This window comes from Martes martes (genome assembly GCF_963455335.1).
Source record: "Martes martes genome assembly, chromosome: 2".
Taxonomy (NCBI): domain Eukaryota; kingdom Metazoa; phylum Chordata; class Mammalia; order Carnivora; family Mustelidae; genus Martes; species Martes martes.
In genome coordinates, this window is record NC_137889.1 from 103,005,456 (window position 1) to 103,033,449 (window position 27,994).

At 40.7% G+C, this 27,994-nt stretch overlaps 2 protein-coding genes across 2 annotated transcripts in view; one reads left to right on the forward strand and one right to left on the reverse strand.

Moving 5' to 3' along the window:
* The window catches only part of MANBA (mannosidase beta), a 115,022-nt gene extending 103,766 nt beyond the window's left edge, over window positions 1-11,256 (reverse strand). The window contains exon 1 of the mRNA XM_080796398.1: window positions 11,041-11,256. Within this exon, the coding sequence (XP_080652524.1) occupies window positions 11,041-11,217 (177 nt within the window). The 5' untranslated portion in view covers window positions 11,218-11,256. The remainder of the gene's footprint in view (window positions 1-11,040) is intronic.
* A 115-nt stretch (window positions 11,257-11,371) lies between these two features.
* LOC308338413 (uncharacterized protein) lies at window positions 11,372-22,283 on the forward strand. The gene is made up of 2 exons (XM_080796405.1): window positions 11,372-11,737; window positions 21,027-22,283. The coding sequence occupies exons 1-2, from the start codon at window positions 11,406-11,408 to the stop codon at window positions 21,028-21,030; spliced, it is 336 nt and encodes a 111-aa protein (XP_080652531.1). The 5' UTR covers window positions 11,372-11,405; the 3' UTR covers window positions 21,031-22,283.
* The last annotated feature ends 5,711 nt before the right edge of the window (window positions 22,284-27,994 follow it).

Below are 27,994 nucleotides of genomic sequence, written 5' to 3' on the forward strand. Positions count from 1 at the left end.
CTGCCTGCCTCTCTGCCTACTTGTGATCTCTCTCTGTCAAATAAATAAATAAAATCTTTAAAAAAAATAAATAAATAAAGCTAACAGCAGTTCAGTGTTACACCTGATGACTAAGAAACCATGTTAAGTCATTGCGTTGCTAAGCAAACCCATGAGCCCTAAAAAACAACAAAAGTATCATCTGCTGTCCAAGATAGGTACTCATATAGTCTTATATTCATAACAAACATATGCAGTAAATACCATTTACAGAGGAAGAAACTAAAGCTCCAGAAGATTCCACTCCTAAGGTCCCACAAGTAAGCAGTACATCCAGGAACCAAATCATCTCAGTCTAACGCCAAGGTCTGCATTCTTTCAACTATCCTCATGCCACACACACCGACACTTTTATATCAGACGATCACCTGACCCAAGGGGAAAGGTATTATCATCATTGCCATTTCGTAACAAAGAGTCCAAGGCTAAAAGTTAAATGAAGTAGTGGAGCACTGATTCAGACCCAGGACGTCTGGCTCCAGAGTCCAAACACTCAATCATTACCCAATGCTGCCATTACTGTCACAAATGCCACCAACTGTTACAATGTCAGTGCTACCTACCAAGCAGGAACCAGGAGATAAATATGCCATATAAAGCCCATGCTAGTTATTTATAATTGGCATTTACCATGCTCGCGTACGTCAACAAACTACGTGGCACCATACCGTACAAAGGACATTATCAGTCTCATTTTCTCTGTAAGCTTCTGAACTTCATCTGTTATGACTGCCTATAGATACATAAATTCTGTAACCAGGTATAGCTTCTCCACTCTCCAATTCTGCTTCAGCCCAACACCTGATTCTACCCCAGACATAATTACTTCAAATGGAGTTAAAAAGAGAAAAGGAAGTCTTTGCAAGTGTCTCATACATAGATGTCTTCTGGGACATGTAGACAAAAAAAAAGTTTAAGAAAACATTTATGCAAAAATGAGCAGAAGTAAACAATACATTGAGTAAACAATATATTAAGATACAGAGAAGCTAAACTCTCCAAACCTCAGTTTGTCCATCGCCAAAAGGAGCTTCAACTATGATTCTTACTTCAGAAGGTGCACAGGTACAAGAGATTCTAAGTTCCTAAGTCAAAACATTTTGGTTGGCCTTAACATCATTTTTGCCTAAAATCCTTAAACTAGTAAATACTGCTGCATCTCTACCACAGCTAGGTAAAAGGGGGTGGAAGTTAAGGTAACTCCTTGTTTCCTGACCAAAGAGAATTTAAAAGGGGAATTTAAAAGGAGAAACAAGATGCTTTCCTTAGCCCACTCCACAGCGCCAGACTAGAACTCATGAAAGATTAGCATAAATGCCCAGAGAATGATTCCAGACTGACACGAAGGGTCAGAGGAGCCACAGATCACACTTGCTCAGGGAGCAAAGTTGGGTGGCTGAACAGATCCACAGCCATAGTTCCTGCCTCTGAGATGAAGCTGGGGCAGAGAGAGGGGAGGGGTGGAGCTGACAGGTAAGAGCAGCAGCAGGGAGCAACCTTGTTTGCATGAATTCAAGTCCCAGCTCAGCCCTAATACCTGTGGGATCCTGTGAAGCTCATGTAACACCTCGACACTTCTGTTTTCTCAGTTCTAGAACAGGAATAATAGTACCTTCCAGGATCAGTATGAAAACTGCAAGAGGTAACATGTGGAAACTGCTTAGAACCATTTATTGCATACAGCAAGCATTCAACAAATGGCAGCTATCGTTACTGTTACAGGTACTGATCTGAAATGACTTCTAGGGTATGTCAAATTAAAGGAAAAAGTCAGTACCAAACCATATGCATAGAATATCATCTTTTGTAGAGAGAAATGTAGATAAATCTATTATGTACATAGACATCTGTCACAAGATGCATGAATGTACACAAGAACCCTGTTAACAGTGGTTGTTTCTGTGGAAGGGAACTAGAAAACTAGGAGACAGGGATGGAAGGATACTTGCTTTCATTATATATCCCACCTTTACATTTTTTTTTTATCATTACAGTTAACCCTTGGGGGTACAGTTAACAATATAGTGCTCCTAAACCCCATACAGTCAAAAATCTGCTTACTAACTTTGACTCCTCAAAATTAACTACCACTCGCCTACTATTCACCAGAAACCTTACTAATAACATAAACAATCAATTAACATATTTTGTATATTATATACTATATTCCTACAATAAAGTAAGCTAGAGAAAAGAAAATGTTATTAATAAAATCAGAAGGGAGAGAAAACACATTTATAGTACTGTACTTACCGAAAAAAATCCGAGTATATGTGGACCCGCCTAGTTCAAACCCATTTTGTTCAGGATCAATTGTGTATCCTTTACCTATTTCTAAAAGTCCTTAAAATTAGTTGACCTCTTTTTTAAAAAGAAAACAATAAGCTGGGCTGATAGCAGTACAAATGACGAAGGAGGAATGGTTATAAGACACTGTAGACTGGACCTACAAGATCCAACAAGCAGCAACACAGGTGCCAAGAAAAAAAAACGGCCTCAAAATTCCAGGCCTCATTCACTGAGAAAATGTTGGTATGTTATTAGAAACAGATAAAAGAAGAGAAACTAAGGATTGGGAGAATTGAGAGAAGAGGCATTTGGATATACTGGGGTTTCAACACTCCATGAAGACATTTAGAAGAGTGAAGCTAAATTTCCAGCCACAAATCAGCAGAGCACAGAGTTCCAGATTAAGACATCGGAGCAGCTCTAGGCCAGAGCCACAGTTTTGGCACAGACAGCCAAAACTAAGAGACTTCCAAGAGGCAGAGAACAGAGAAGGGACGTGTAGAGTGACCCTCAGGAACTGCTTGCATTTATCAAGAACTTTCAGCAAATGGGATGCTTTGGGTGGTATATTTTGAACAGCACATTATGCTCATCACTGTTTTCACTGGACATCTTTAGATTAAAACAGTAATTGTTCTCTTTGCTTACTATTTCTTCTTGCCAACAGGCCACATGAGATGTGAAAAGATGTGGGTTGCATCCTTGTCCCCCCACCATTTAATAGATGCATGATCTTAGGCCATAACTCCTCTGAGCCTCAGTCAGTGTAAGTAATGATAACCTTCTCCACAGGGCTGCAGTGGGAATTATATGACCAGGTGCACCTGAGAGGGTCAAGGAGAGTGCATTGCACATGGAAGACATTAAAGCACTATTACATGAAAATGAGTTTCATAGTCTAGGTCGACTATGTACATGTTCATGGGATAAAGACAACCCCTTACCTAAAGATTCAACTATCAGTTGTTCCTTTGATATCCAGTGTTGGGCCATAAGAAGCAAATCTTCTTATGCCCTAAACACACCCCACAAGGCACCAAATGAAGAAGCATATGTCCAGGTTTAAGAATCAGAATTTTCCAAAGCTATCTTTAAAAAAAAAAAAAGAAGGGATGCCTGGGTGGCTCAGTGGGTTAAGGGCAATTGCACTTCTAAAAAATGTTTAAGAAAATAAGGATATATGGGACACCTGGGTGGCTCAGTGGGTTAAAGCCTCTGCCTTTGGCTCAGGTCATGATCTCAGGGTCCTGGGATCGAGTCCCACATTGGGCTCTCTGCTTGGCAAGGAGCCTGCTTCCTCCTCTCTCTCTCTCTGCCTGCCTCTCTACCTATCTGTAATCCCTCTCTGTCAAATAAATAAATAAAATCAGGGCACCTGGGTAGCTCAGTGGGTTAAGCCTCTGCCTTCAGCTCAGGTCATGATCCCAGAGTCCTGGGATCAAGCCCCATATCAGGCCCTCTGCTCAGCGGGAGGCTGCTTCCTCCTCTCTCTGTGCCTGTCTGTCTGCCTACTTGTGATCTCTGTCAAATAAATAAATAAAATCGTTAAAAATAAATAAATAAATAAAATCTAAAAAATAAAAATTTTTAAAAAAGAAGAAGAAGAAGAAGGCTTAAAAACCTCATGGTTCTCTCTTCCCCAAAACTGAGTGATTATTTCTGCTCAAATTTATACTTCAAATACAGAGTTCTTAACTCTTTTATCTCCTTAATGTCATACATCGTTTTTAAGCAAACTTTTAGAAAACATACAGATCTTTAGAAGATTCCTTTTCTAGGGGTGCCTGGGTGACTGTTGCTGAAGCGACTGCCTTCAGCTCAGGTCATGATCCTGGAGTCCCAGGACTGAGTCCCGCATCCGACTCCCTGCTCAGCAGACTCCCACTGACCTCTCTTCCTCTCATGCTCTCTCTCTCAAATAAATAAGTAAAATCTTAAAAAAAAAAAAAGATCCCTTTTCTAGAAGCTTTTGAGATCATTTCACATCATAAAATGATCAAATAAAATCAAATATTCCATTTTTAAGTCTTTCGTAGAAAATGAGAACAAATTAATTGACCTCTTTTTTAAAAAAGAAAACAATAAGCTGGGCTGTATTCCTACAACAAAGTAAGCTAGAGAAAAGAAAATGTTATTAATAACATTTTGTAACATTAATAACCAGAGAAAGGACCTTCTATTTAAGGATAAATTTATATTTGGTCATTTTGGACCATAATCATGAAACTTCTTCCTCTGAAACACAACAAAAACATTCAAATGGGTGATAATGGCATTATACTTAGAGATCCATAGTAAAATGTTTGAGGATGAAATGGTGTGAAGTCTAGAATTGCTTCAAAATTAGGGGTGGCATAGTGAATGGAGGAAGAAACAAAATGCACTGTGCTGAAGTTGGAGTGACGGGTAAATGGGAGTTCACTCACTTTGCTACTCTTCTTTGTAGCTGTTTGAAATTTAACATAACAAAGTTTTAAAAGTGTATTTACATGACAATTGCCTCTTGGCTACTTCAAGAGTACAAAAATGTACATTTATTCACACTAGTGTACATATTTTATTAGAATTTATTTATGAGTGATAATCGGCAGATTAGGGCCTCCAAGGGCAGACTCATGGCTCACAGGACAGAATGACAGCTCCTAGGACAGAATGATTAAGACTAAGTTGTTAGTCACATATATAGCTACCATGATAGTCTTGACATTTATATTTTACAAACTGACACATCTAAAAAATCTTCTCTGATCATTTGTCCCAATTACATAAGAAGGATACAAGATAGTCGTAAAATTTAGATAAGTCCTAAGTATATGGTGCCTACCAGTTCTTAGTGTATGTATATATTCATATATTTATAAAATATTTTCTTCTATTTTTAAGTGTAGATTTCAAATATGAACACATCTTCATAACGGGGCCTATGTAGTTATTAAAAATTATTCTAGATCTATACTTACAGATACTTAGAGATACAGAATGATGTTCACCATATATTTTAAATGAATAAGTACTTATAAAACCATTACAGGAATTAATTTCATTTTTATATTATTGTATTTGTATGTACTTAGAAAAATCTGGAAAGACACACATAAAAATTTTTATAATGGTTACTTCTAGTTTGTAGTATGTTTTTTATTGTTTTTCCCTTATTCTTTGTATTTTATATTTTTGTGCATCAATTTTTTTGTTCAATAAGCATTAAACATTTATAATTCTTTAAAAAATAATTTTAAGAGAGGAAATAAGAAAATTACCAGTATGTGAGAATTTCATACATGAAAAAGTAATGTTTTATATCAGTGAACAAAAGCGAAATTGTTAAATTATGGGATATAAAAAACTAACCATCTGAAAACCTCAAATGGATCAAAATTTTAAATATATAAAGGAATTATAAAGGTACAAAAGAGGAAATACATGTAAATATTTACTTATTGGGGTAAGAAGGAATTACTTTCAAAGTAAAATATCGAAGACAGAAACAATCATGAAAGGAAAAAACCTTACAAGACTTCAATATATAAAAGAGACATTTTTAGGGCGCCTGGGTGGCTCAGTGGGTTAAAGCCTCTGCCTTCAGCTCAGGTCATGATCCCAAGGTCCTGGGATCGAGCCCCGTATCGAGCCCCGTATTGGGCTCTATGTTCAGCAGGGAACCTGCTTCCCTCTCTCTCTTTGCCTGCCTCTCTGCCTACTTGTGATCTCTGTCTGTCAAATAAATAAATAAATCTTTAAAAAATAATAGTAAAAGAGAAATTTTTGAAAATATATAACCAGAGGTCTAATAAATCTGTATTTTAAAAGATGAAGAGCCAACACAAAAATAAAGGACATGAGTAAGTAAGCCCAAATCACCAATAAACATGAAATAAACATATAAAAGATGTTCAACCTCACTATAAACTGTGTTTGGTTTTGCTTTTTAAAATAATGTCCAAATGGGGCACCTGGGTGAGTATCCCACTCTTGATTTTGGCTCAGGTAATAATCTCAGGGTTCTGGGACTGAGCACCCCCCACCCCAGGGGCCAGGCTGCCTGCTCATCAGGGAGTCTGCTTGGGAGTCTCTCCTCCTCTTCTTCTACCACTCCCTCTTCTCATATGTGCCTGCACCCTCTCTCTAAAATAAATAAATAGGGGGGCCTGGGTGGCTCAGTGGGTTAAGCCTCTGCCTTCAGCTCAGAGGTCCTGGGATAGAGCCCTGCATCTGGCTCTCTGCTCAGCAGGGAGCCTGCTTCCCCCTCTCTCTCTGCCTTCCTCTCCTAATTGTGATCTCTCTCACTGTCAAATAAATAAATAAAATCTTTTAAAATAAATAAATAAATAATAAAATAGCATATATCATTTTTAAAAATAAGTAAATAAAATAATGTCCAAATCTAGCACCTAAAATGAGCACTCTGATAAAAGAATGGGAATGTAAAACTGTTACAGTTTTTATTATTTATTGAGAAAAACTGTATTGAGAACCAGGGAGCCTGCTTCTCTCTCTCTCTGCCTGCCTCTCTGCCTACTTTGATCTCTGTCAAATGAATAAATAAAATCTTAAAAAAAAAAAAGACGAAAAAAGTGTATACCCTTTGAATCAGCAATTGCACTTCATAAAAATTGTTTAAGAAAATAAGGATATATGGGACACCTGGGTAGCTCAGTGGGTTAAAGCCTCTGCCTTTGGCTCAGGTCATGATCTCAGGGTCCTGGGATCGAGTCCCACGTTGGGCTCTCTGCTCAGCAGGGAGCCTGCTTCCTCCTCTCTCTCTGCCTGTCTCCCTGTCTACTTGTGATCTCTGTCAAATAAAAAAATAAAATCTTAAAAAAAAAAGAAAGATATATACTAATTAAAATTTATTTATTTTAAAGATTTAATTTATTTTTTTTGACAGAGAGAGACGCAGTCAGAGAGGGAACATAATAAGCAGGAGGAGTGGGAGAGGGAGAAGCAGGCCTTCCACCGAGCAGGGAGCCGAATGCGGGCCTCAATCCCAGGACCCTGGGATCATGACCTGAGCCAAAGGCAGATGCTTAACTACTGAGCCACCCAGGCACCCCACAATAACTAAAATTTAGTTAAAAGGATCTTCATCAAAGAATAGAAAAAAAAGTCTGGTAACTATCCAACAGTAAGTGATTGATTATAAATGACAGCAAATATATACAGGGAAATCAAAAAGAGCCCTTAAGCATGGTTTGTAGAAATATGTTTATCATATACAAAACTATCAAAAATATTCTATATGAGGGGCGCCTGGGTGGCTCAGTGGGTTAAGCCTCTGCCTTCGGCTCAGGTCATGATCTCAGGGTCCTGGGATCGAGCCCCGCATCGGGCTCTCTGCTTGGCACAGAGCCTGCTTCCTCCTCTCTCCCTGCCTGCCTCTCTGACTACCTGTAATCTCTGTCTATCAAATAAATAAGTAAAATCTTTAAAAAAAAATATTCTATATGAAAAAATAGTTATGCTGTATATTTAAATAATTATCAAACGTGTGTATAGACAGAAAAGTTCTGAAAGAATATAGTATATTTTTAAATTTTAATAGTAATTATTTCTGAAAGCCAGGTTTCCAGGTTTTCTTCTTCTCACATATATTTTCTAATTTTGGCACACTGAGAATACCTTTATCTAAAAAAAAGAAAAATGCGGGACACCTGGGTGGCTCAGTCAGTTGGGCATCTGCCTTTGGCTCAGGTCACGATCCCAGGGTACTGGAATCGAGTCCCACATCCAGCTCCATGCTCTCTACAGGGAGTCTGCTTCTCCCTCTGCCTGCCATTCTACCTGCTTATTCTCCCTCCCTCCCTCTCTCTCTCTCTCTCTGACAGATAAATACATAAAATCTTTTTTAAAATTAAAAAAAAAAAAAGCTTTTCAAACTTGCACCACTGAGGAATTGCAAAGGAAAGCTAAAAACATTCTAACAAGAGTCCCCTTATCTAAGAACTTAGGCAGCTCCATTCATGCAACTCTATGCTCCAAACTCCCAACAGCTTTCCCATTACATGCAGAATAAACCAACGTGCTTCCCATGGCTTACAAGCCCTACAAGATCTGCAGCAGATGCCCTCTTTGAACACATTCCCTTGCCCAAGGGCTCACAGGGCCCCAGTCACACTAGCCAGCTTACGATTCCTACAACTTCTCCAGCACATTCCCGCCTCAAGGCCTCTCCCCTCTCCGTCTTTTTTCTTTTTTTTGTTTTTTAATTTATTTATTTGTTAGAGAGAGAGAGCGAGTGAGCACAGGCAGACAGAGTGGTAGGCAGAGGCAGAGGGAGAAGCAGGCTCCCCGCCGAGCAAGGAGCCCGATGTGGGACTCGATCCCAGAGCCGAAGGCAGCCGCTTAACCAACTGAGCCCAGGCGTCCCATCCGTCTTTTTTCTTTTTAAAACTGACCTTATCGAAAAGATCTCTGCTTAAAGTTACTTTATCAAGATGGCTATCTTTAACCACTTTATTTTTTTTTTAAGATTTATTTATTTATTTGACAGAGAAAGAGAGATCACAAGTAGGCAGAGAGGCGAGAACAGAGAGAGGGGGAAGCAGGTTCCCTGCTGAGCAGAGAGCCTGATGCGGGGCTTGATCCCACCACCCGGAGACCATGACCTGAGCTGAAGGCAGAGGCTTAACCCACTGAGCCACCCAGGCGCCCCTAGTCACTTTATTCTAATAGCAGTTCTTCCCCACCAGCCTTCTACCCCCGCTTCCTCTAATCGACTTTATTTCTTTTCCATGCACCACCTGCCATTATATTATTTATTAATTTGTTTATTGTCTATCTCCTCCACTGGAATGTCTATTGGTACAAAGAGTTTGTTTTCCTCACCACTCAATTTCAAGCACTTTAAATAGTGTCTGCTACATTGGAAGTACGGAATACTTACAAGATAATTAGGGGAATGAGTAAGTAAATAACTTTGGCCAAGATATGTTTCAAGTTCTTGTGTAAACACAGTATTCGGCCATATCTGCTCTAAACGATAGAAGATTTCCTGAGGCCGACACCAAAAGGGAAGTTGTAATAAAGCAAGTGGAATAACAGCAGCATATTAACTCAATAATACTGATGTGCTGATGATTAGGCCCAGAGTTCCCCAATCCCCAAAAGCCTGCCCCCGACCTCTCACTGCACTACCATTTAAAACCTACATCTTGGGGCATCTGGGTGGCTCCGTAGGTTAAGCCTCTGCCTTCAGCTCAGGTCCTGTTCTCAGGGTCCTGGGATTGAGCCCTGCGTTGGGCTCTCTGCTCGGCAGGGAGCCTGCTTCCCCCTCACTCTGCCTGCCTCTCTGCCTACTTGTGATCCTCTGTCAAATAAATAAATAAAAATCTTTTAAAATTTTTTTTAAAAATTAAAAATAAAAAAATAAAACCCATATCTTTGAAAAGTGAATTGGGGGAAATCAGAGGGGGAGATGAACCATGAGAGACTGTGGACTCTGAGAAACAAACTGAGGGTTTAAGAGGGGGGGGGGGGTTGGGTGAGCCTGGTGGTGGGTATGGTCAGTGTCATTTACAAGATTTACTTCCTTTCTGATACATAATTCTTGAAAAAAAGCTAATGTGTACCAGATCAGAAATTCTGCATAACCCTACTTGATGATGCTGTCATTTAAGTAAACTGTGAATGATATTCCCCATTGGCAACCACAGGAATATCATAATTTTTCACAACACCACGGTAAGCGTAGTACAGCTAAGAACCCAGGCTATGGAATGGAGTCTGGCCAGCCTGGGCTAGAATTCCACTTCTGCCACTTAGTTGCTGTGTGATCTTGAGTAAATTCTCTACCTTCTCTGGGCTCCCTAACTCCGTATCATCCGTAAAACGCTGATAAGTAGATCTACTCTTGTAGAGATGTTCTTGGGGCTGGTAAAATGTATCAAAAACATCTTGTCCCAGGCAAGAACGACTGAAGAATGGGAAAGCCACAGGCAGCTGATGGAACAGTGCACAAAAACAGTGGAAGGTGGAAAAGTCTGGAAAAGCTCTCAATTTCTCTGCACACAGGCAGCCAAAGAGGAAACCGTCCTCCACAAGGAATCTATAAATTGGAAGATCTGTTAACACACACACACACACACACACACACAATGTGCCTTAAGAAACGGCATCTTTCTTCATATCCCAATCAGCCTTAAAAATTATTTAGCCTTTACACTAGCACTAATAATACTAACCTTACACTTGTATGTCTCATTCTCCTTACCCTAGGACGGTTGCATCAATCCCAACCCGACTCCCTGAGGTCTACAAGCTAAAGGGAAAAACTAAGACATTGCTGAATATAGCTAACGCTTAGCGAAACTATTGTCCCCTAAAGGGTCCATATAGTAAAACAGTAAACCCCCACCTTACGCTTTGTCGGTAATAAGTCCTTTCTATACTCTTCAGTGGAGAACTATAGCAATAGGAAAACCGCCAGTAGAAACAGTACGCGCCCAGTATGAACTTCCGCTTTCCATAATTAGTGATGTCCCAGACTGGGTCCGGCCGCCTGCACCAAGCCCGGACCCCAGCGGTACGCTCCGCCAACAGTAGTTTAACTGCTTCAACATTTCCCCGCCCCATACCACAAGACCCAAAGGAAAAGTTAGGGCCAAACCCAGGAACACAGCCCTAAGGCTCGGGGGCTGCTAAGCCGTTCCTGCGCCCCTCTCAGCACAAGGGGCACGCGGGTGCAGGTTGCGGCGGGTCGTCCGCACACAGTACCTGGATGAGGCCCCGCTGGAACAGGGCGCTGTGCACGCAACCGGGGACCCTCCCCGGCAGCTCCAGGGAGCCGTTCCCGCTGCGGATCCTCCAGCTTCCCAGCAAGCTGAGGGTGCGCCCCAAGGCGGTGGGGCCCGCTCCGCACAGGGTGAGCAGGAAAAGCAGGCGGAGGCGCATACCTACAGCGGGTGCCGCGCCACCCGCGCCTGTGGCCGCGGAAGCGCGAGTTCCTCGGAAGCCGCCGGGGCTCTAGCGCTCCCCGCCCGGGCCCCGCCCCCGGCTCCGCCCCCAGGTCAGCTGAGCGGCTGGGACTGCCCGGGCTCCCGCCGCGGGGCGGGCTGGCGGGGAGCGCAGAGCTCTGGTGGATGGGCAGAATCTGGTGCTGGGGGGTACCTCGGCAGTCTGGGCAATTTTCAGCGCTTATTCCTGCTGCTCCGGTGTCTGAGCAGAAGGCGAGAACAGTGCGGGGCAATTGGGACACACAGATCCCTGGGCACAAAGTGGCGCTCAAAGCCTCAGGGAGCTCAAGGACGGACAGTAGGATGATGAGACACAGCGAGAGAGGCTCCCAACCGCTTCAGACAACCGAAACACGGAGACACTCGCCGCCTCAGCTCCCCCAGATTTCCCGGGATCCTCATCCACACTTCACAGGCCTGTCCGGCGGCAGTAACGCTCACCTCCTGCAGCTCCACAGGTGGGTCTCAGAGCGCACTCCCACCCTTCAGAGACGAAACAGCGACTAAAATTACCTGATTCGTAGGGTCATTTTGAGGGCTGAGAAAATCCGTGTACCGCGTGGAGCCTAGGGCCTGGCCCAGAAAAAAACAGCAAGTTAGTTAATGTTAGTGGACTACGACCCTCTGTTTTGAAAAGCCTCACGGAGGAGGCTTCCTGAGGTTCCAGAAATGTGCACTAAATGTGCAGGCAAATTTAAAATCCTCCACCGCTCAGAGAGGGTGAGAATTGAACTGGGAAGTTTCCTGAACTCAAAAATGTAGACAGTGCGATTTTTTCAGGTTGTTATACGCATAGAAGGAGTTAACATGTATGGCTGTTCCTAACAGCGCAGGGGTACCCAAGGAATAGCACAGGCTTATTTCAGGTTTCATTGTCACGTGATCTACTTAAGTCCCATTTTGCATTAGGATGTAACACTGATCCTAGGAAGGTGACACGGAATTTTACATTGCATGAAATGGATTTATTCCTGTGCTGATATTATCTCCCTTGTTTCCATATTTAGGAGGAAGCTTGTGAAGGGTTCTCCCCTCATCAAATCTGAGCTTTGTTTTGGCTATTTATAATGACCCTGGAAGTGCCTGAACCTGTAGACACAGGACAGTATTTTACTGTTACAGAGGCATTATTTTTTCACAAGCCTAGTGTCTTGGCTTTGGGGGTATCATGGATTATCCAGTCCAAGCCTCTGGTTTTGCAGCTGAGGGAACAGAGTCCAAAGAGGTCAGGTGACTTGCCTGTCATACAGTGGCAAACAGAACCAAAATTCTCCAGTTCTGACTTAGTCTCCCTGTAGTAGAGACTACTGATATTGAGAAGGCTCTGGTTGGCTCAGAGCCTTCCACACTTCAGCAGCATTCTTACTTTTGATAGGAACAAAGCTCTCAATTCAAATAATATGCCATAACTCAATGCAATAAATAGTTAGCCTTGGTCTGTTCAAAACTAATTACAACATGACAGCAAGAGTAGCAAAGGAATTTTTTCATAAATCTCAGAGATTCCATTAAACCCAGTCAAAGGAAAACTCATCCCAGCCAGTATATTTGGATATATTCTGTTATTCTATTAAGAAATAGTTTAAAGGGGCACCTGGGTGACTCAGTCAGCTAAGCATCTGCTTGCAGCCCAAGTCATGATCTCAGGGTTCTGGAATCAAGCCCCAAATAGGGCTTCTGCTCAGAGAAGAGCCTGCTTCTCCTCACCCCGCACCTGCTCACACAGGCCCTCATGCTCTCTCGCTCTCTCTCAAATAAATAAATAAATAAAATCTTTGGGGGAAAAAAATGAAATAGTTTAAGGAATCTATTTTAAGAAAAAAAGAAGAATACGCACCAGGACACAAACATGGCATGACATGGATTTCTTCACTTTGAAATCTTCTCATTTGATGTTTTCCAAAATTCAGACTGTTTAAATCAAATGATAGTTTCCTGGTTTAAAAAGACAAGGCTTATAGAAATTAAATGATATGCAGGGTCAGCATCCTGCTACAGAAGACCATTGAGGGCTTTTTGGCTCACATGACAATGCTTCCATCATCTCTAAATATATGAAGTTGGTAAACTCATTAGATTAGAACACTAAGGTATACCAAGGCCAAGGATGTTTCAGTCCCACGAGATAATTACATAAATTATAATGAGGGGAAGAAAAATGACTCAGTGTCTGCTTAATCCCCAAAGCTAGGGACAATAGGCCAGAAGTATCTCCCTAGAAAGTTATACAAAGAACTCTTAAACTCAACAATAAGTTCACAAATAACCTGGCTAAGAAATGGACCAGAGACCTTAGCAGGCAAGTCACCTAAGAAGATATACAGATGGCAAATAAACATATGAAAAGATGTTCCACATCATTTATCATCAAGCAAATGCAAATTAAAACAACAATGAGATACCACTACACACTTGTTAGAATGACCAAAATTCAAAATACTGACAACACCAAATGTTGGCAAGGATGTGGAGAAGCAAGAACTCTCATTCTTTGTTGATGTGAATGCAGAATGATAAAAACCACTTTGGAAGATACTTTGGTGGTTTGTTACAGAATTAAATATGTACTTACCTTATGATCCAGCAAACACAATGCTTGATATTTACCCAAAGGAGTTAAAAACTTATGTCCATACAAAAATATGCAGGAGCACCTGAGTGACTCAGTCGATTAACCATCTGATTCTTGATTTCGGCTCAGGTCATGATCTCAGGGTCATGAGATCAAGGCTGGGTATGGAGCTTGCTTAAGATTCTCTTTCCCTCTGCCCCTCTGCCTCCTTCCCCTACTCATGAGTGAATGCATGCATGCTTGCTCTCGCTGTTAAAAAAAAAAAAAAAAAGGCATATGGATGTCTATAGTAGTTTTATTAGTAACTGTTAAAACCTGGAAGCAACCAAGATGTCGACATCAGTAAGTGAATGGATAAATAAACTGTGGTATGTCTAGACAATGGAATATTATTCAGTGCTAAAAAGAAATGAACTATGAGCACTGGGTATTATGTGCAACTAATGAATCTTTGAACACTATATCAAAAACTAATGATGGGGGCACCTGGGTGGCTCAGTGGGTTAAAGCCTCTGCCTTTGGCTCAGGTCATGATCCCAGGGTCTTTGGGTCGAGCCCCACATTAGGCTCTCTGCTCCGCAGGGAGCCTGCTTCCTCCTCTCTCTCTCTGCCTGCCTCTCTGCCTACTTGTGATCTCTATCAAATAAATAAATAAAAGTCTTTAAAAAAAAAAAACAACTAATGATGTACATATGTTGGCTAACTGAATATTAAAAAAGAAGAAGAAGAAAAGAAATTTGGAGAGAAGTGAGTCAGCAAAATCTTATGACCAAAAAAGATATCATATAACAGTGTATTACTACTTATTACTTATAAAATTATGATACAAAAATGGTATTTGTTATTTCTATTGCACTTTTTTAAAGGTTTTATTTATTTATTTATTTATTTGACAGAGATACTGAGAGAGCACAAGCAGGCAGAGCAGCAGAGGGAGAGGGAGAAGCAGGCTCCCCACTGAGTAGGGAGCCCGATGTGGGCATTGATCCCAGGACCCTGGGATCATGATCAGAGCCAAAGACAGTCGCTTAACTAACTGAAACACCCAGGCACCCCTTTGATTGCATTTTAAAACTAATAAACTAATCTTGAAAAAAACAAAACAAAAAAAGAAACTATCAAGCCGTGAAAAGACAGGGAAGAAGCTTAAATGCATATTACAAAGTAAAAGAAGCCATTCTGAAAAGGCTATAAAAAAAATATGATTCCGGGGCGCCTGGGTGGCTCAGTGGGTTAAGGCCGCTGCCTTCGGCTCAGGTCATGATCCCAGCGTCCTGGGATCGAGCCCCGCATCGGGCTCTCTGCTCAGCAGGGAGCCTGCTTCCTCCCTTCTCCTCTGCCTGCCTCTCTGCCTACTTGTGATCTGTCTGTCAAATAAATAAATAAAATCTTTAAAAAAAAAAAAAATATGATTCCAAGTATATGACACTCTGGAAAATGTTACTATGAAGACAGTAAAAAAGATGAGTAGTAGAAAGATGCCAGGGGCTAGGGAGTGTTGAATATATAGAGCACAGAGGACTTTTAGGGCAGGGAAACTATTCTGTATAACCATAATGGTGGGTATATATTGCTATACATTTGTCAAAACCCATAGAAGGCGCCACACCGTGAGTGAACTACAGCATCAACTATAGACTTTGGGTGATAACATAGGTTCGTCAGTGGTAACAAAATGTACCACTCTAGTGGGGGATGTGATAATGGGGGAGGCTGTGTATGTGTGGGAGCAGGGAATGTATGGGAGATCTTTGTATTTTTCATTCAATTATGCTTTTAACTTGAAATTGCTCTAAAAATAGTGTGTTAAAATATATATTTCTAGAAATTCTGTGGGTCAAAGAAAGAAGACTTCCAGTTAATGATTTGTTGTGTAAAGATCTTGAAAGTCATCACTGCATCCTAAAAATAAGCAAAATGCTGAACTGAAAATCACTAACTCTTCTTAGCTCCATCAGAGAATTCAGGTGATGGCAAAACACTACCCCCAAAACGAGAGACAGGTGGATACAGAGAATCACAGCTTACTACAGCAGAAACCCATGCTCCTCGGGAACCAGCATTTAGTGTAGGAAAACCTACACTATAAATGATGAACTGCTGGAGGCTGAGAGTTAAAAACTATAGGGGCCCAGGCTTAGGGGGTCACCCAGGCTTTTGTGGGTTTTGCTTTCTGGAGCGCAACCAAGTTCTCACACTGAAGATTAGAGAATAACTCCCTGATACTTCAGCAGGAGGCGGAGGAAAGGAACCATTTTGAAATACATCAGACCATTCTGATCTTCTTAATAAGACCTGTCATCAAGAGAAACCATTTAACCAAAGCTTAAACCTCTGGGGTTTTATCAGGGTCTAACCTATCTGGAAGAAGGGAAATACTAACTCCAACATTATTTATAGATTCAATGGAATTCCAATTAAAATCCCAGCTAGTTATTTTGTAGATTTTGATAAACCTATTCTCAAGTTTATAAGAAGAGGCAAAAGGCCCAGAATAACTGAGACAATATTGAATAAGCCAAACAAAATTGAACACTACCCTATCAGGAGCTCAGCAGAGTTGGGAGAGAGCTGAGCTACCAGGTGTTGGAACGGCCAATCAAACCAACAAGGGGCCAAAATGAAAGTAACAGTGAAGACTTTAATCACTTACTGTGATAGTATAAACAAAAGGCTGAAATCGAAGATGCCAACTCCCCCCTGCTTCATTTCCCCCATGAAATGGCATACAAATTGAGGGTCAGGTGGATCAGCAGAGATATGGGCATTGTCCCACTGTTGAGGGAACCTTGAACAAAAGGTTCTGGCTGCTTTATGAACCCTAGAGGGAGGGAGGAGAGGAAGGGCTAACAGTGGAAAATTACTGGGTAGTGAGTCTAAGTAGGGATAAAGGTGATTAAGGTTTCCCGTTTGTCCTGCCCCATAAAGAGATATGGCAGAGTTAGCTGAAGAAGACCTCTGCCCAAGACCTCAGATAAAGAGACCTAGGAATGAAGTTATAGGGGCTGGGAATGTAAATATGTGAAGAACATGAACAGCCAGAGGACATCAGTCCTTCACAGCAACTCCCTTTAGAGACTGTAATACTTGACTGTATACCAAGTCTGATATGAGGGGATGGATAGCTTTTTCCCACGAGGCCTGTCAGGTAAGACCTTTGTAATTGCCTATGGTCAGGCCTGAAAAATTACACTTACATCATGTGATCCAACAAATCTGATAGTGCTGGAGATTTATCCATGGAAGATATATAGAGTTTGGGACAAGCTCCAATAGAAGAGTCATGGTGTAGATCCTTATATTCTATAACAAAGCTATGCACTTCACCATAAAAAACTACTCTGAAAAATATGTCCTAGTATGCTACTGGGTCTTACCAAATACCAAACATCTGACCATGGTACATTAAAGGACTATGCAGCCTGAGCAGAGGATTATCACAGCAACCAAGTCATAAAGCTGGGCAGAAGCATCAATGTCCCATTGTATGTAGGAAGTGATATATTCAGGCTCAAGCAAAGCCCAAGGGACTCAAGTAAACTGTAAGAATAGATGGTCTAGTCTTCCATGTCACTTACTCTGCTATACCGATGACCTCATGGGGAGTTCCTTATGACCAACTAACACAGGCCTGATTCACATGTAGGCTGCTGGTACAATATATTGGAACTGGCTGTAAAAGTATAGCTGCCAGCCACATTACAACACCATTCAGGAATGGCCCTCCATGACACTGGTGAGAGGAAATCTCATTACACAAAGTTGTGAGACCTGTGTTTGATTTTTTACTTCATGTGATAGGAAAGGTAGCCTGAGCTATAGTTATATATTGAACATCTGAGCTGAGCCAAAAGTCTTGTTTGGTTGGGGCCTTAAAAGAGCCGTAAAAGAGAAAGAAGTGCCTGGGTGGCTCAGTTGGTTGAGTGTCTGACTCTTGATTTCAGCTCAGGTCATGACCTTGGATCATAAGTTGGAGCCCCATGTTGAGTTCCACGCTCAGCAGGGAGTCTGCTTTTCTCCCTCTCCTTCTGCCCCTTCCCATGTTTGTGCTCTCTCTCTCTCTCTCTCTCGTGCTCTCTCTCTAAAATAAATAAATCTTTAAAAAGGGGGGGGCACCTTAAATGAGGATGGAAAATGGGTGACATGGAGGTCTGGGTAGATAATATGTGGATGGATGCTATAGGAGTGGGCACAACACATGCAGTTTTGTTGTGTCTCACATTAATGCTCAAAAAAGAACATGTACCACAGAGGGGGGTCTGGAAAATCAAGTACACAGAAAGCCCACTCCTATGGATTTTAGCCAGTTTCTCTGTGCACCACTCCAGTACTTGACATTGAACGCATGAAGGAAGTGATCATAGGAGCAAAGATGAAAGCCAAGCAGACCCAACAACATGGGATTTCTCTCACGAAAGATGATCTTACTTACTGCCTTTGCTGGTTGCCCAACCAGCCAGAAGCAGAGACTGATGCTGAGTTCTAGATAATGGTACCAGCCAACCACCTGTTGGCAGATTGATTACTCTCAACCCTTTGCCCCCTGTTGGGGCCATCCTATTGATTTACTGGAATTAATACAACGTCTGAAAATGTTCTACCTTCCCTGACTGCAGTGTCTCCCTAGCACCATCCTAAAGTTATAGAATTCTTTCTTTTGAAATGGTATCCCTATGACATTGCCTTAGAAAATAGACCCACTCAATGTCAAAAGAAATGTGAAAAAGGCCTCATGATCTTAAGAATCACTAATTTTACCAAGTACCTTATCAGCCAGGAGCAGCCATCCAGAACAAAACAAAACAAACAGTGAAACAGTGAAAATTTCAGCTTAGGTGTCAGCTAGAGGACAGTATCTTGTGAGGTTGAAGTCCTTTCCTTCAGGATGCAGTATATACACTGATTCTCTGGCTAGTTTTTGTGCTGTGTCTCCCAGAACTAGAAAACTGAGGTATAAGAACCAAGATGTAGAAGTGGCTGTTGCTTCTCTCATCATCATTGTCAGTGACTCACTAATGGAATTTGTCTTTCCTATTCCTGAAACTGTTGACTCTGTTAGGTCAGAAGTCTTAATTCCAAGGGTGGGAAAGATACAGGGTTCCACCCAATTGGAAGTTGTGACTAATATTTTGGAGTCACTTTGGGTTCCTCATGCTATTGGACAAACAGGTAAAAACATAGAGTTGATGTACTTGTTGGGTAATGAATTCTGATAGCCAGGTGAAGCTGGAGTTGCTACAGCCTAATGAACGAAAGGAGGATTAGGTTCAGAAACTTGGGGAGTCAGTGGAACATCTCTAACCACTTCCATGTCCAGTGTTAACTGTCAATGGGAAATTACAATCAACATAACCCAATAAAATCAAAACAGCCCAACATGCAATCCACATGGGCCTCAGTAGCCCCAGGACCCAGGCCTACCCAATCAGTCCTATGGTTATTCTGGCTGCTATCATCACTTTAAATCTCAGATGAGGCAGCATGCCACAAAAGCTAGAATCAGACTTTCCTAGCAACTGCCCAAAGGTGCTTTCCTACTTTCTCTGACTCACTTCTCTTTTCCTACACTCTCACTATTCTGGGATCTTACCTCCCAAAGAAAACATTAACAATTAAACTTTGCCTCCATCTCTCTTTGCTAGGGCATTCCAACAAAGAAAATCTTCTCTCTCAATTTCTATTCATTAGCTTACTTGATCATTTAGGCTGTCCAATAAAAATTAGACTTCCAGAGCTATTCATTAGAAATATAATGCATGACTCATAAGTTTGACAATATCTAGTAATCACATTTTTAAAAGTAAAAAGGAGCACCTTGTTGGCTCAGTCAGGAGAGCATGTGACTCCTGATCTCAGGGCCATGACTTCCAGGCCCACATGGGACATGGAGATTCCTTAAAAAGAAAAAAAAAAAAAAAAAAAAGAGCGGAGCACCTGGGTGGCTCAGTGGGTTGGGGCCTCTGCCTTTGGCTCAGGTCATGATCTCGGGGTCCTAGGATTGAGCCCCACATCAGGCTCTCTGCTAAGCGGGGAGCATGCTTCCCCCTCTCTCTGCCTGCCTCTCTGCCTACTTGTAATCTCTTTCTCTGTCAAATAAATAAATAAAATCTTTTTAAAAAAAAGAAGAGTAAAAGGAAACAGGTGAAATAAATTTTAATACATTTTATCTAAACCAATATATAAAAAATACTATCATTTTAACATATTCAATGTAATTATTGAGATATTTTACATTCTTTAATACAAGGTTTCAAAATCTATTGTAAATTTTATACTTACAGCACATCTCAATTTGGATGGTAACTTTGGATCTGTATTCAATATCATACATTTTACAGTGAAAAATATTCACATACCCAATTTGTTCTGAAATATCGGGGCACAATTCCCCATGGATCTCATATTTCTGAACATCTTGTAAGCAGAGGCCCTGGATACTTTTATTCTGCACTATCTTGTAAAGGATATTTGTATTTCAAACAGCCTTGGAAGAACACCCACCCATGTCTTAGTTTAGGCAGTCAGGCAGAGAGCAAACTTTCCCTTCCAATGCCTTTTTGTTCTATTTAGGTCCTCAGCAGATTAGAGGATGCTGAGTCACAACTGGGAGGACAATCTGATTTACTTAGCCTACCATTCAAATGCTAATCTCTTCTGGGAGCATCTTCACAGACACACCCAGAAATGTATCACCACTTATCTGGGCATCTTGTGTCCTAGTCAAGTTAACACAAAAAATCATCCATCACAATGTACAGTTCAGTGAGTTTGGCAAATGTATATACTTGTGTAATCACTAACCCCATTAAGATATAGGACATTTAATCCTAGAAAGTTTCCTTGTGCTTCTTTCTAATCAAATTATCCCCATCCCAGGTAACCACATTTCTGATTTTTATCACCATAGTTTAATTTTGTCTCTTCTTGAATGCCCTGCAAAGGGACTCGCACACTGTGTTTTTTTACTTCTCTTTTTCAGTATAATGTTCTTCACATTTATCCATGTCATTCATCCTTATTCTTGAAAGATCTTTTTCTTGGTATAGTATTCCAGGGTGATAGTTATTTTTCCTCAGTGCATTGAAGATAATATTCTACTATCTTCTGTTTCCAGGATTTATTGAGAAATATTTCATTTTTGTTCTTGAGTTGATCTACTTATTGTTTCTTTGCAGGTAACCTTCTTTATTTGCAGAAGAAGTGACAGCTCTATATGGACCTCTGGACTACAAGTGGGAGGCACACAGGCTGTGTTGAGGCTTGTAGAAGTGGGTTCTGGTGTTAAGACACTCCAGGACACAGGAAGCTGTGTATAGGTCATACAGGAACATTGGTTTCCATGTCAAGGGGGCTGCAAAAAGATGATCACCTGGCCAAGGCGGCAAAGTCTCATATGAATTGTGTTGTAGGCCTGTGGACATTTACTGAATGTCTTTAGACCATACCAGGCAAACACCAGTCCACACCATGAGCTGCTAGAAAACTTTTTCTTTTCCTTCAGTATCCCCCCATTACCCTCTACTGAGAAAGCTTAACATTATGCTCATAAGAAATGCTTAAAGGAATTCAGGTGTTTCTCATAAAGGATACAGGCATACCTCAGAGACATTGTCGATTTGGTTCCAGACCACCACAATAATGTTAGTATTGCAATAAAGTGAATCAAATTATTTTTTTGGTTTCTCAGTGCATGTAAAAGTTATGTTTACACTATGCTGTAGTCTATTAAGTGTGCAACACTGTTATGTCCAAAAAGGCCACGCATGTACCTAAATTTAAAAATACTAACCATTGGGGTACCTGGGTGGCTCAGTGGGTTAAGCCTCTGCCTTCAGCTCAGGTCATGATCTCAGGGTCCTGGGATTAAGCCCTGCATGGGGCTCTCTGCTCAGCAGGGAGCCTGCTTCTCCCTCTCTCTCTCTTTCTGCCTGCCTCTCTGCCTACGTGTGATCTATGTTTGTCAAATAAATAAAATCTTATTTAAAAAATTTTTTTAAATACTAACCATTATCTGAATTTTCAGCAAGCCATTATCACTGATTGCAGATCACCATAACAAATATAATAATGAAAAAAATTGAAATATTGTAAGAATTACCAAACTGCCCATATACAAAGATAAACTCACAGTGGATAAAAGACCTCAACGTGAGGCAGGAATCTGTCAAAGTCCTAGAGGAGAACATAGGCAGTAACCTCTTCGACTGGGCCAGAGCAACTTCTTTCAAGACACATCTCCAAAGGCAAAGGAAACAAAAGCGAAAATGAACTTTGGGGACTTCATCAAGATCAAAAGCTTCTGCACAGCAAAGGAAACAATCAACGAAACAAAGAGGCAACCAACAGAATGGGAGAAGATATTCGCAAATGACACTACAGACAAAGGGCTGATATCCAAGATCTATAAAGAACCCCTCAAACTCAACACACACAAAACAGATAATCACATCAAAAAATGGGCAGAAGACATGAACTGACACTTCTCCAAAGAAGACATACAAATGGCTAACAGACACATGAAAAAATGTTCATCATCATTAGCCATCAGGGAAATTCAAATCAAAACCACATTGAAATACCACCTTACACCAGTCAGAATGGCCAAAATTAACAAGACAGTGAACAACAAGTGTTGGAGAGGATGTGGAGAAAGGGGAACCCTCTTACACTGTTGGTGGGAATGCAAGTTGGTGCAGTCACTTTGGAAAACAGTGGAGATCCCTTAAGAAATTAAAAATAGAGCTTCCTTATGACCCTGTAATTGCACTACTGGGTATTTACCCCGAAGATACATATGTAGTGAAAAGAAGGGCCACCTATACCCCAATGTTCATAGCAGCAATGTCCACAATCACCAAACTGTGGAAAGAACCAAGATGCCCTTCAATGGACGAATGGATAAAGAAGATATGGTCCATATATACAATGGAGGATTATGCCTCCATCAGAAAGAATGAATACCCAACTTTTGTATCAACATGGACAGGACTGGAGATTACGTGGAGTGAAATAAGTCAAGCAAAGAAAGTCAATTATCATATGGTTTCACTTACTTGTGGAGCATAAGGAATAACACTGAAGACATTGGGAGATGGAGAGGAGAAGTGAGTTGGGGGAAATCAGAGGGGGAGATAAAACATGAGAGACTGTGGACTCTGAGAAACAAACTAAACAAACTGAGGGTTTTGGAGGGGAGGGGGTGGGGGATGGGTGAGCCTGGTTGTGGGTATTAAGCAGGGCACATACTGCATGGAGCACTGGGTGTGGTGCATAAACAATGAATCTTGGAACACTAAAAGAAAAAAATTAAAAATTTATTTTAATTTAATTTAATTTAAAAAAAAAAAGAAAGAATTACCAAACTGTGACACAGAGATACAAAGTGAGTAAATGCTAGAAATAGAGCTGATGGACTGGCTCAATGCACAGTTGCCACAATTTCAATTTGTAAAAAATTTGTAAAAAATACCATATCTGTGAAGCAATAAAATGAGGTATGCTTGTATGTTGAAAAGTGCTTTTGGAACCTAGAGGCAATAAATTGAACTCAAGCTTCAATTAGACATTAGACTTACTCATGTTTCTTTCTATGTTTCATAGACTCTCATATTTTACATTTCTCTGTGCTACATTCAGAATTTCTTTATGTTTACCACTGCTCTAATTCTTGCTTCAGCTGTGTCTACTGGGTATTAAACCTATTCTAAGAGTTGAAATTTCAATTACTCTTTTTTTTTTTTTTTTTCTGAAAATACTGCTTCTGGTTATTTTCCAAGTCTGACCTGTCATTTTTATAGTCTCTTGGTCTTTATACTTCAAACTTCTTTTATTTCTGGCATAATATTTAAGAGGTAAGACTCTAGAATTTGATTACCTGGACCTAAATCCCAATTTCTGTTATTAGCTGAGTAACCCTGGGTAAGTCATTTAGCTTCTTTTTCACTTAGCTTCCTCATTCATATAGCAGAGATAATAATATAAATATATTAGTTTGAAAATAGGTATATGTTTGGAGAGAGGAGCAAGATGGCAGAGGAGTAGAAAACCTAAATTTTGTCTGGTCCCAGAAATTCAGCTAGATAGTTATCATACCATTCTGAACACCTAAAAACTCAACAGGAGACCAAAGAGAAAAATAGCAGGAATTCTATGAATAGAAAAGCAATCACTGTCTGGAAGGTAGGAGAAGTGAATCCCAGGCGATATATGGGAAGATAATCCGTGGTGGGAGGGAACCTCCGTCAGCCAGCTACTGGCAAGTGATAGAGCGGTGGAGCACAAAATCAGAATTTTTAGAGGTCTGCTCCACAGAGGGTCATTGCTCCAGTGGCTAAGCAGAGGGTGGAGCCCTCACTGAGACAGTGTGGTCTCAGGACCCTCAGGGTCACTGATAGACCAGGGGTGCCTAAGTGTGGCAGAGCTCTCAGGTATCAGAGTGGGGAGGCCAGCTGCAAAGATAGAGCTGAGGAGGGGTCTCTCAGCTCAGGGTTGCTAAAAACCATGATACGCAGCACAGTCAGGCCACTACTTTTTTTTTTTTTTTTTTTTTTTTGACAGTGGGAGAGATCACAAGTAGGTAGAGAGGCAGGCAGAAAGAGAGAGGGGGAAGCAGGCTCCTGCTGAGCAGAGAGCCTGATGCAGGGCTCGATCCCAGGACCCTGAGACCATGACCTGAGCTGAAGGCAGAGGCTTAACCCACTGAGCCACCCAGGTGCCCCAGGCCATTATTTTTTGAGCAGGGCCCCCCCCCTTCCTCCTCGGGGAAGAGTGGCATGGGAGTGTGCTGCAGGAAACTGCTGGGTTTGGAAACTGTAAGTGGGGCCACGTGCCAGAGATAGAAACACTCGGTCACAGGCCAGGTGAGCACAGAGAATGGTCAGAGACCAGGAAGACAGGTGTGATTGACTGCTTTTCTCTGAGGGCTCACTGAAGGGGTGGCCACCAAGCTCTTGGCTCCTCTGGGGTGGAGATTGGGAGGCCACCATCTTCATTCTCGTCCTCCAAAGTGGTACAGAAAGTGTTCAGGGAACAAAAGCTACCAAGAGCAAACCCGAACAGATTACATAGCCTGGCCCCTGGCAAGCATGGTGCAATTCTGCCTTGGGCGGAATTTTTAAAATTTTCTTAATTTTTTTCTTTTTCTATTTATTTTTTTTAAGATTTTATTTATTTATTTGACAGACAGAGATCACAAGTAGGCAGAGAGAGGAGGAAGCAGGCTCCCCGCAGAGCAGAGAGCCCGATGCGGGGCTCAATCCCAGGACTCTGGGATCATGACCCTAGCCAAAGGCAGAGGCTTTAACCCACTGAGCCACCCAGGCACCCTCTTTTTCTATTTTTAATTTTTTTTTCTCTCCTTTTTCAAGCAACATCTTACCTTATCAATTCCTTTTTTTTTTTTTTTTAAGATTTTATGTATTTATTTTACAGAGATCACGGGTAGGCAGAGAGGCAGGCAGAGAGAGAGGGGGAAGCAGGCTCTCTGCAGGCAGAAAGCCCAAAGCGGGCCGATCCCAGGATCCTGAGATCATGACCTGAGCTGAAGGCAGAGGCTTAACCCACTGAGCCACCCAGGTGCCCCATCAATTCCTTTTTTAAAATATTTTTAAATTTTCATTTTTACAGTCATATTCTATCCCTTCATTGTATTTAACCTTATTTTTTGTATATATATAAGTTTTTCTTTCTTTAAAATTTTGAGATACAGTTTCTTCTAACAGACCAAAATATACCCTAAATTCGGATGCCATTTATTTCTTTTTGTTACCTGATTGCTGAGACTAGGACTTCTAGTATTACATAAGTGTTGGTTAATATCTATTCCTTATATTTTATATATATATATATATATATATATATAAAATGTGTGTGTATATGTGTGTGTGTGTATAATTGAGGCAAAACTCACATAATATAAACAATTTCAAAATGTATACTTCAGCAGCTTTTAATACGTTTACAATTTGTGCATCCATCACCTCTATCCAGTTCCAATTAATTTTTATCACTCACAAGAAAAACCCTATATCCATTCTCCACCCTAATCCCCACATTAGTCTGCTTTTATCTGTATAGATGTCATTATTCTGGGTATTCATATAAGTGGAATCATACAATATGTGATTTGTTTGTTTCCTCATATGTTTATTTTTTTAAAAAATTTAATTCTAGTACAGTTAATCTAGTGTTAGTTTCAGGTGTACAGTATAGTGATACAACAATTCTTTTTTTTTTTTTTAAGATTTTTATTCATTTATTTGACAGACAGAGATCACAAGTAGGCAGAGAGGCAGGCAGGGAGGAGGAAGCAGGCTCCCCGCTGAGCAGAGAGCCCGATGCGGGGCTCAATCCCAGGACCCTGGGATCATGAGCTGAGCCGAAGGCAGAGGCTTTAACCCACTGAGCCACTCAGGCGCCCCGTGATCCAACAATTCTATACTCAGTGTTCATCATGATAAGTGACTCTTAATCCCCTTCACCTATTTTACCTATTCCCCCATCCACCTCCTCTCTGGTAACCATCAGTTTGCTCTCCATAGTTGAGGTGTGGGGGTTTTTTGTTTTTTGTTTTTCGTTTGTTTGTTTTTGTCTCTTTATGGTGTTTTTTCTTTGTTTTGTTTCTTAAATTCCTTATATGAGTGAAATCATATGGTATTTCTCTTTCTCTGACTGATTTTTGACCAGCATTATACTCTTTAGATCCATCCCTGTTGTTGCAAATGGCAAGATTTCATTGTCTTTTATGGCTGAGTAACATTCCATTGTGTATATACCACTTCTTTATCCATTCATCAATTGATGGACACTTAGGCTGTTTCCATACTTTGGCTATTGTAATTAATGCTGCAATAAACATAGAGGTGCAATAAACATATATCTTTTCAAATTAGTGTTTTCATATTCTTTGGGTAAATACCCAGTAGCACAATTGCTGGTCAAAAAGGTAGCTCTATTTTTAATTTTTTGAGGAACCTCCATACTGTCTTCCACAGTAGTTGTTCCAGATTGCATTCCCACCAACAGTGCACAGGGTTCCCTTTTCTCCACATCCTTGCCAACAACTGTTCTTTGTTTTTTATTTTAGCCATTCTGACAGGTGTGAGGTGATATCTAGTTGTAGTGTTGCTTTTCATTTTCTTGATAATTAGTGATGTTGAGCATCTTTTCATATGTCTGTTGGATATATATATATGTGTGTGTATATATATACACACACATATATATATCCAACATATATATATATTCCATATATATTGGCTATTAATGTGTTGTCTGTTAATGTGTAATATGTCTGTTAATGTGTTCTGCTCATTTTTTAATTCAATTATTTATTTTCTGGTGTTGAGTTGTATCAGCTCTTTATATATTTTGGGTACTAACCCTTTATCAGATATGTAATTTGCGAATGTCTTCGCCCATTCAGTAAGCTGTCTTTTAGTTTTTATTGTTTCCTCCACTATGTAGATGGTTTTTATTTTATTTTTTTTTAATTTGATAGAGAGCAGGGGGAGGGACAGAGGAAGAGGGGAGAGAGAGAGAGAATCCCAAGCACACTCTGCTAAGTGCAGAGCCCAAAGTCAAGCTCGATACCATGACTCATGGGATCATGACCTGAGACAAAACCAAGAGCTGGTCACTTAACTGACTGAGCCACCCAGGGGCCCCAGAAGCTTTTAATTTTGATGTAGTTTCCAGTAGTCTATTTTTGCTTTTGTTTACCTTGCCACCAGAGACATATCTAGAAAAATGCTGATATGGCCCATATCAGAGAAATTACTGCCTGTGCTCTCTTCTAGGATTTTTATGGTTTCTGGTCTCACATTTAGCTCCTTAATCCATTTTGAGGTTAATTTTTTTACTGAAATCATTTATCAGTTCTAGTAGTTTTTTGGTGGAGTTTTTAGGGTTTTCTATATATAGTATGTCATTTGCAAATAGTGAAAGTTTTACTTCTTCCTTTCCTATTAAGATGTCTTGTATTCCTTTTTCTTGTCTGGCTATTATGGCTAGGACTTAGAGCACTATGTTAAATAAAAGTGGACATCTTATCTTGTTCAGGATCTTAGTCAAAAAGCTTTCAGTTTTTCACCACTGAGGATGTTGTTAGCTGTGGGTTTTTCACATATGGTCTTTATTATGTTGA

Coding starts and splice junctions, on each gene's coding strand:
- LOC308338413 (XM_080796405.1), top strand. CDS start 11,406: ATGGGCAGAATCTGGTGCTGGGGGGTACCTCGGCAGTCTGGGCAATTT.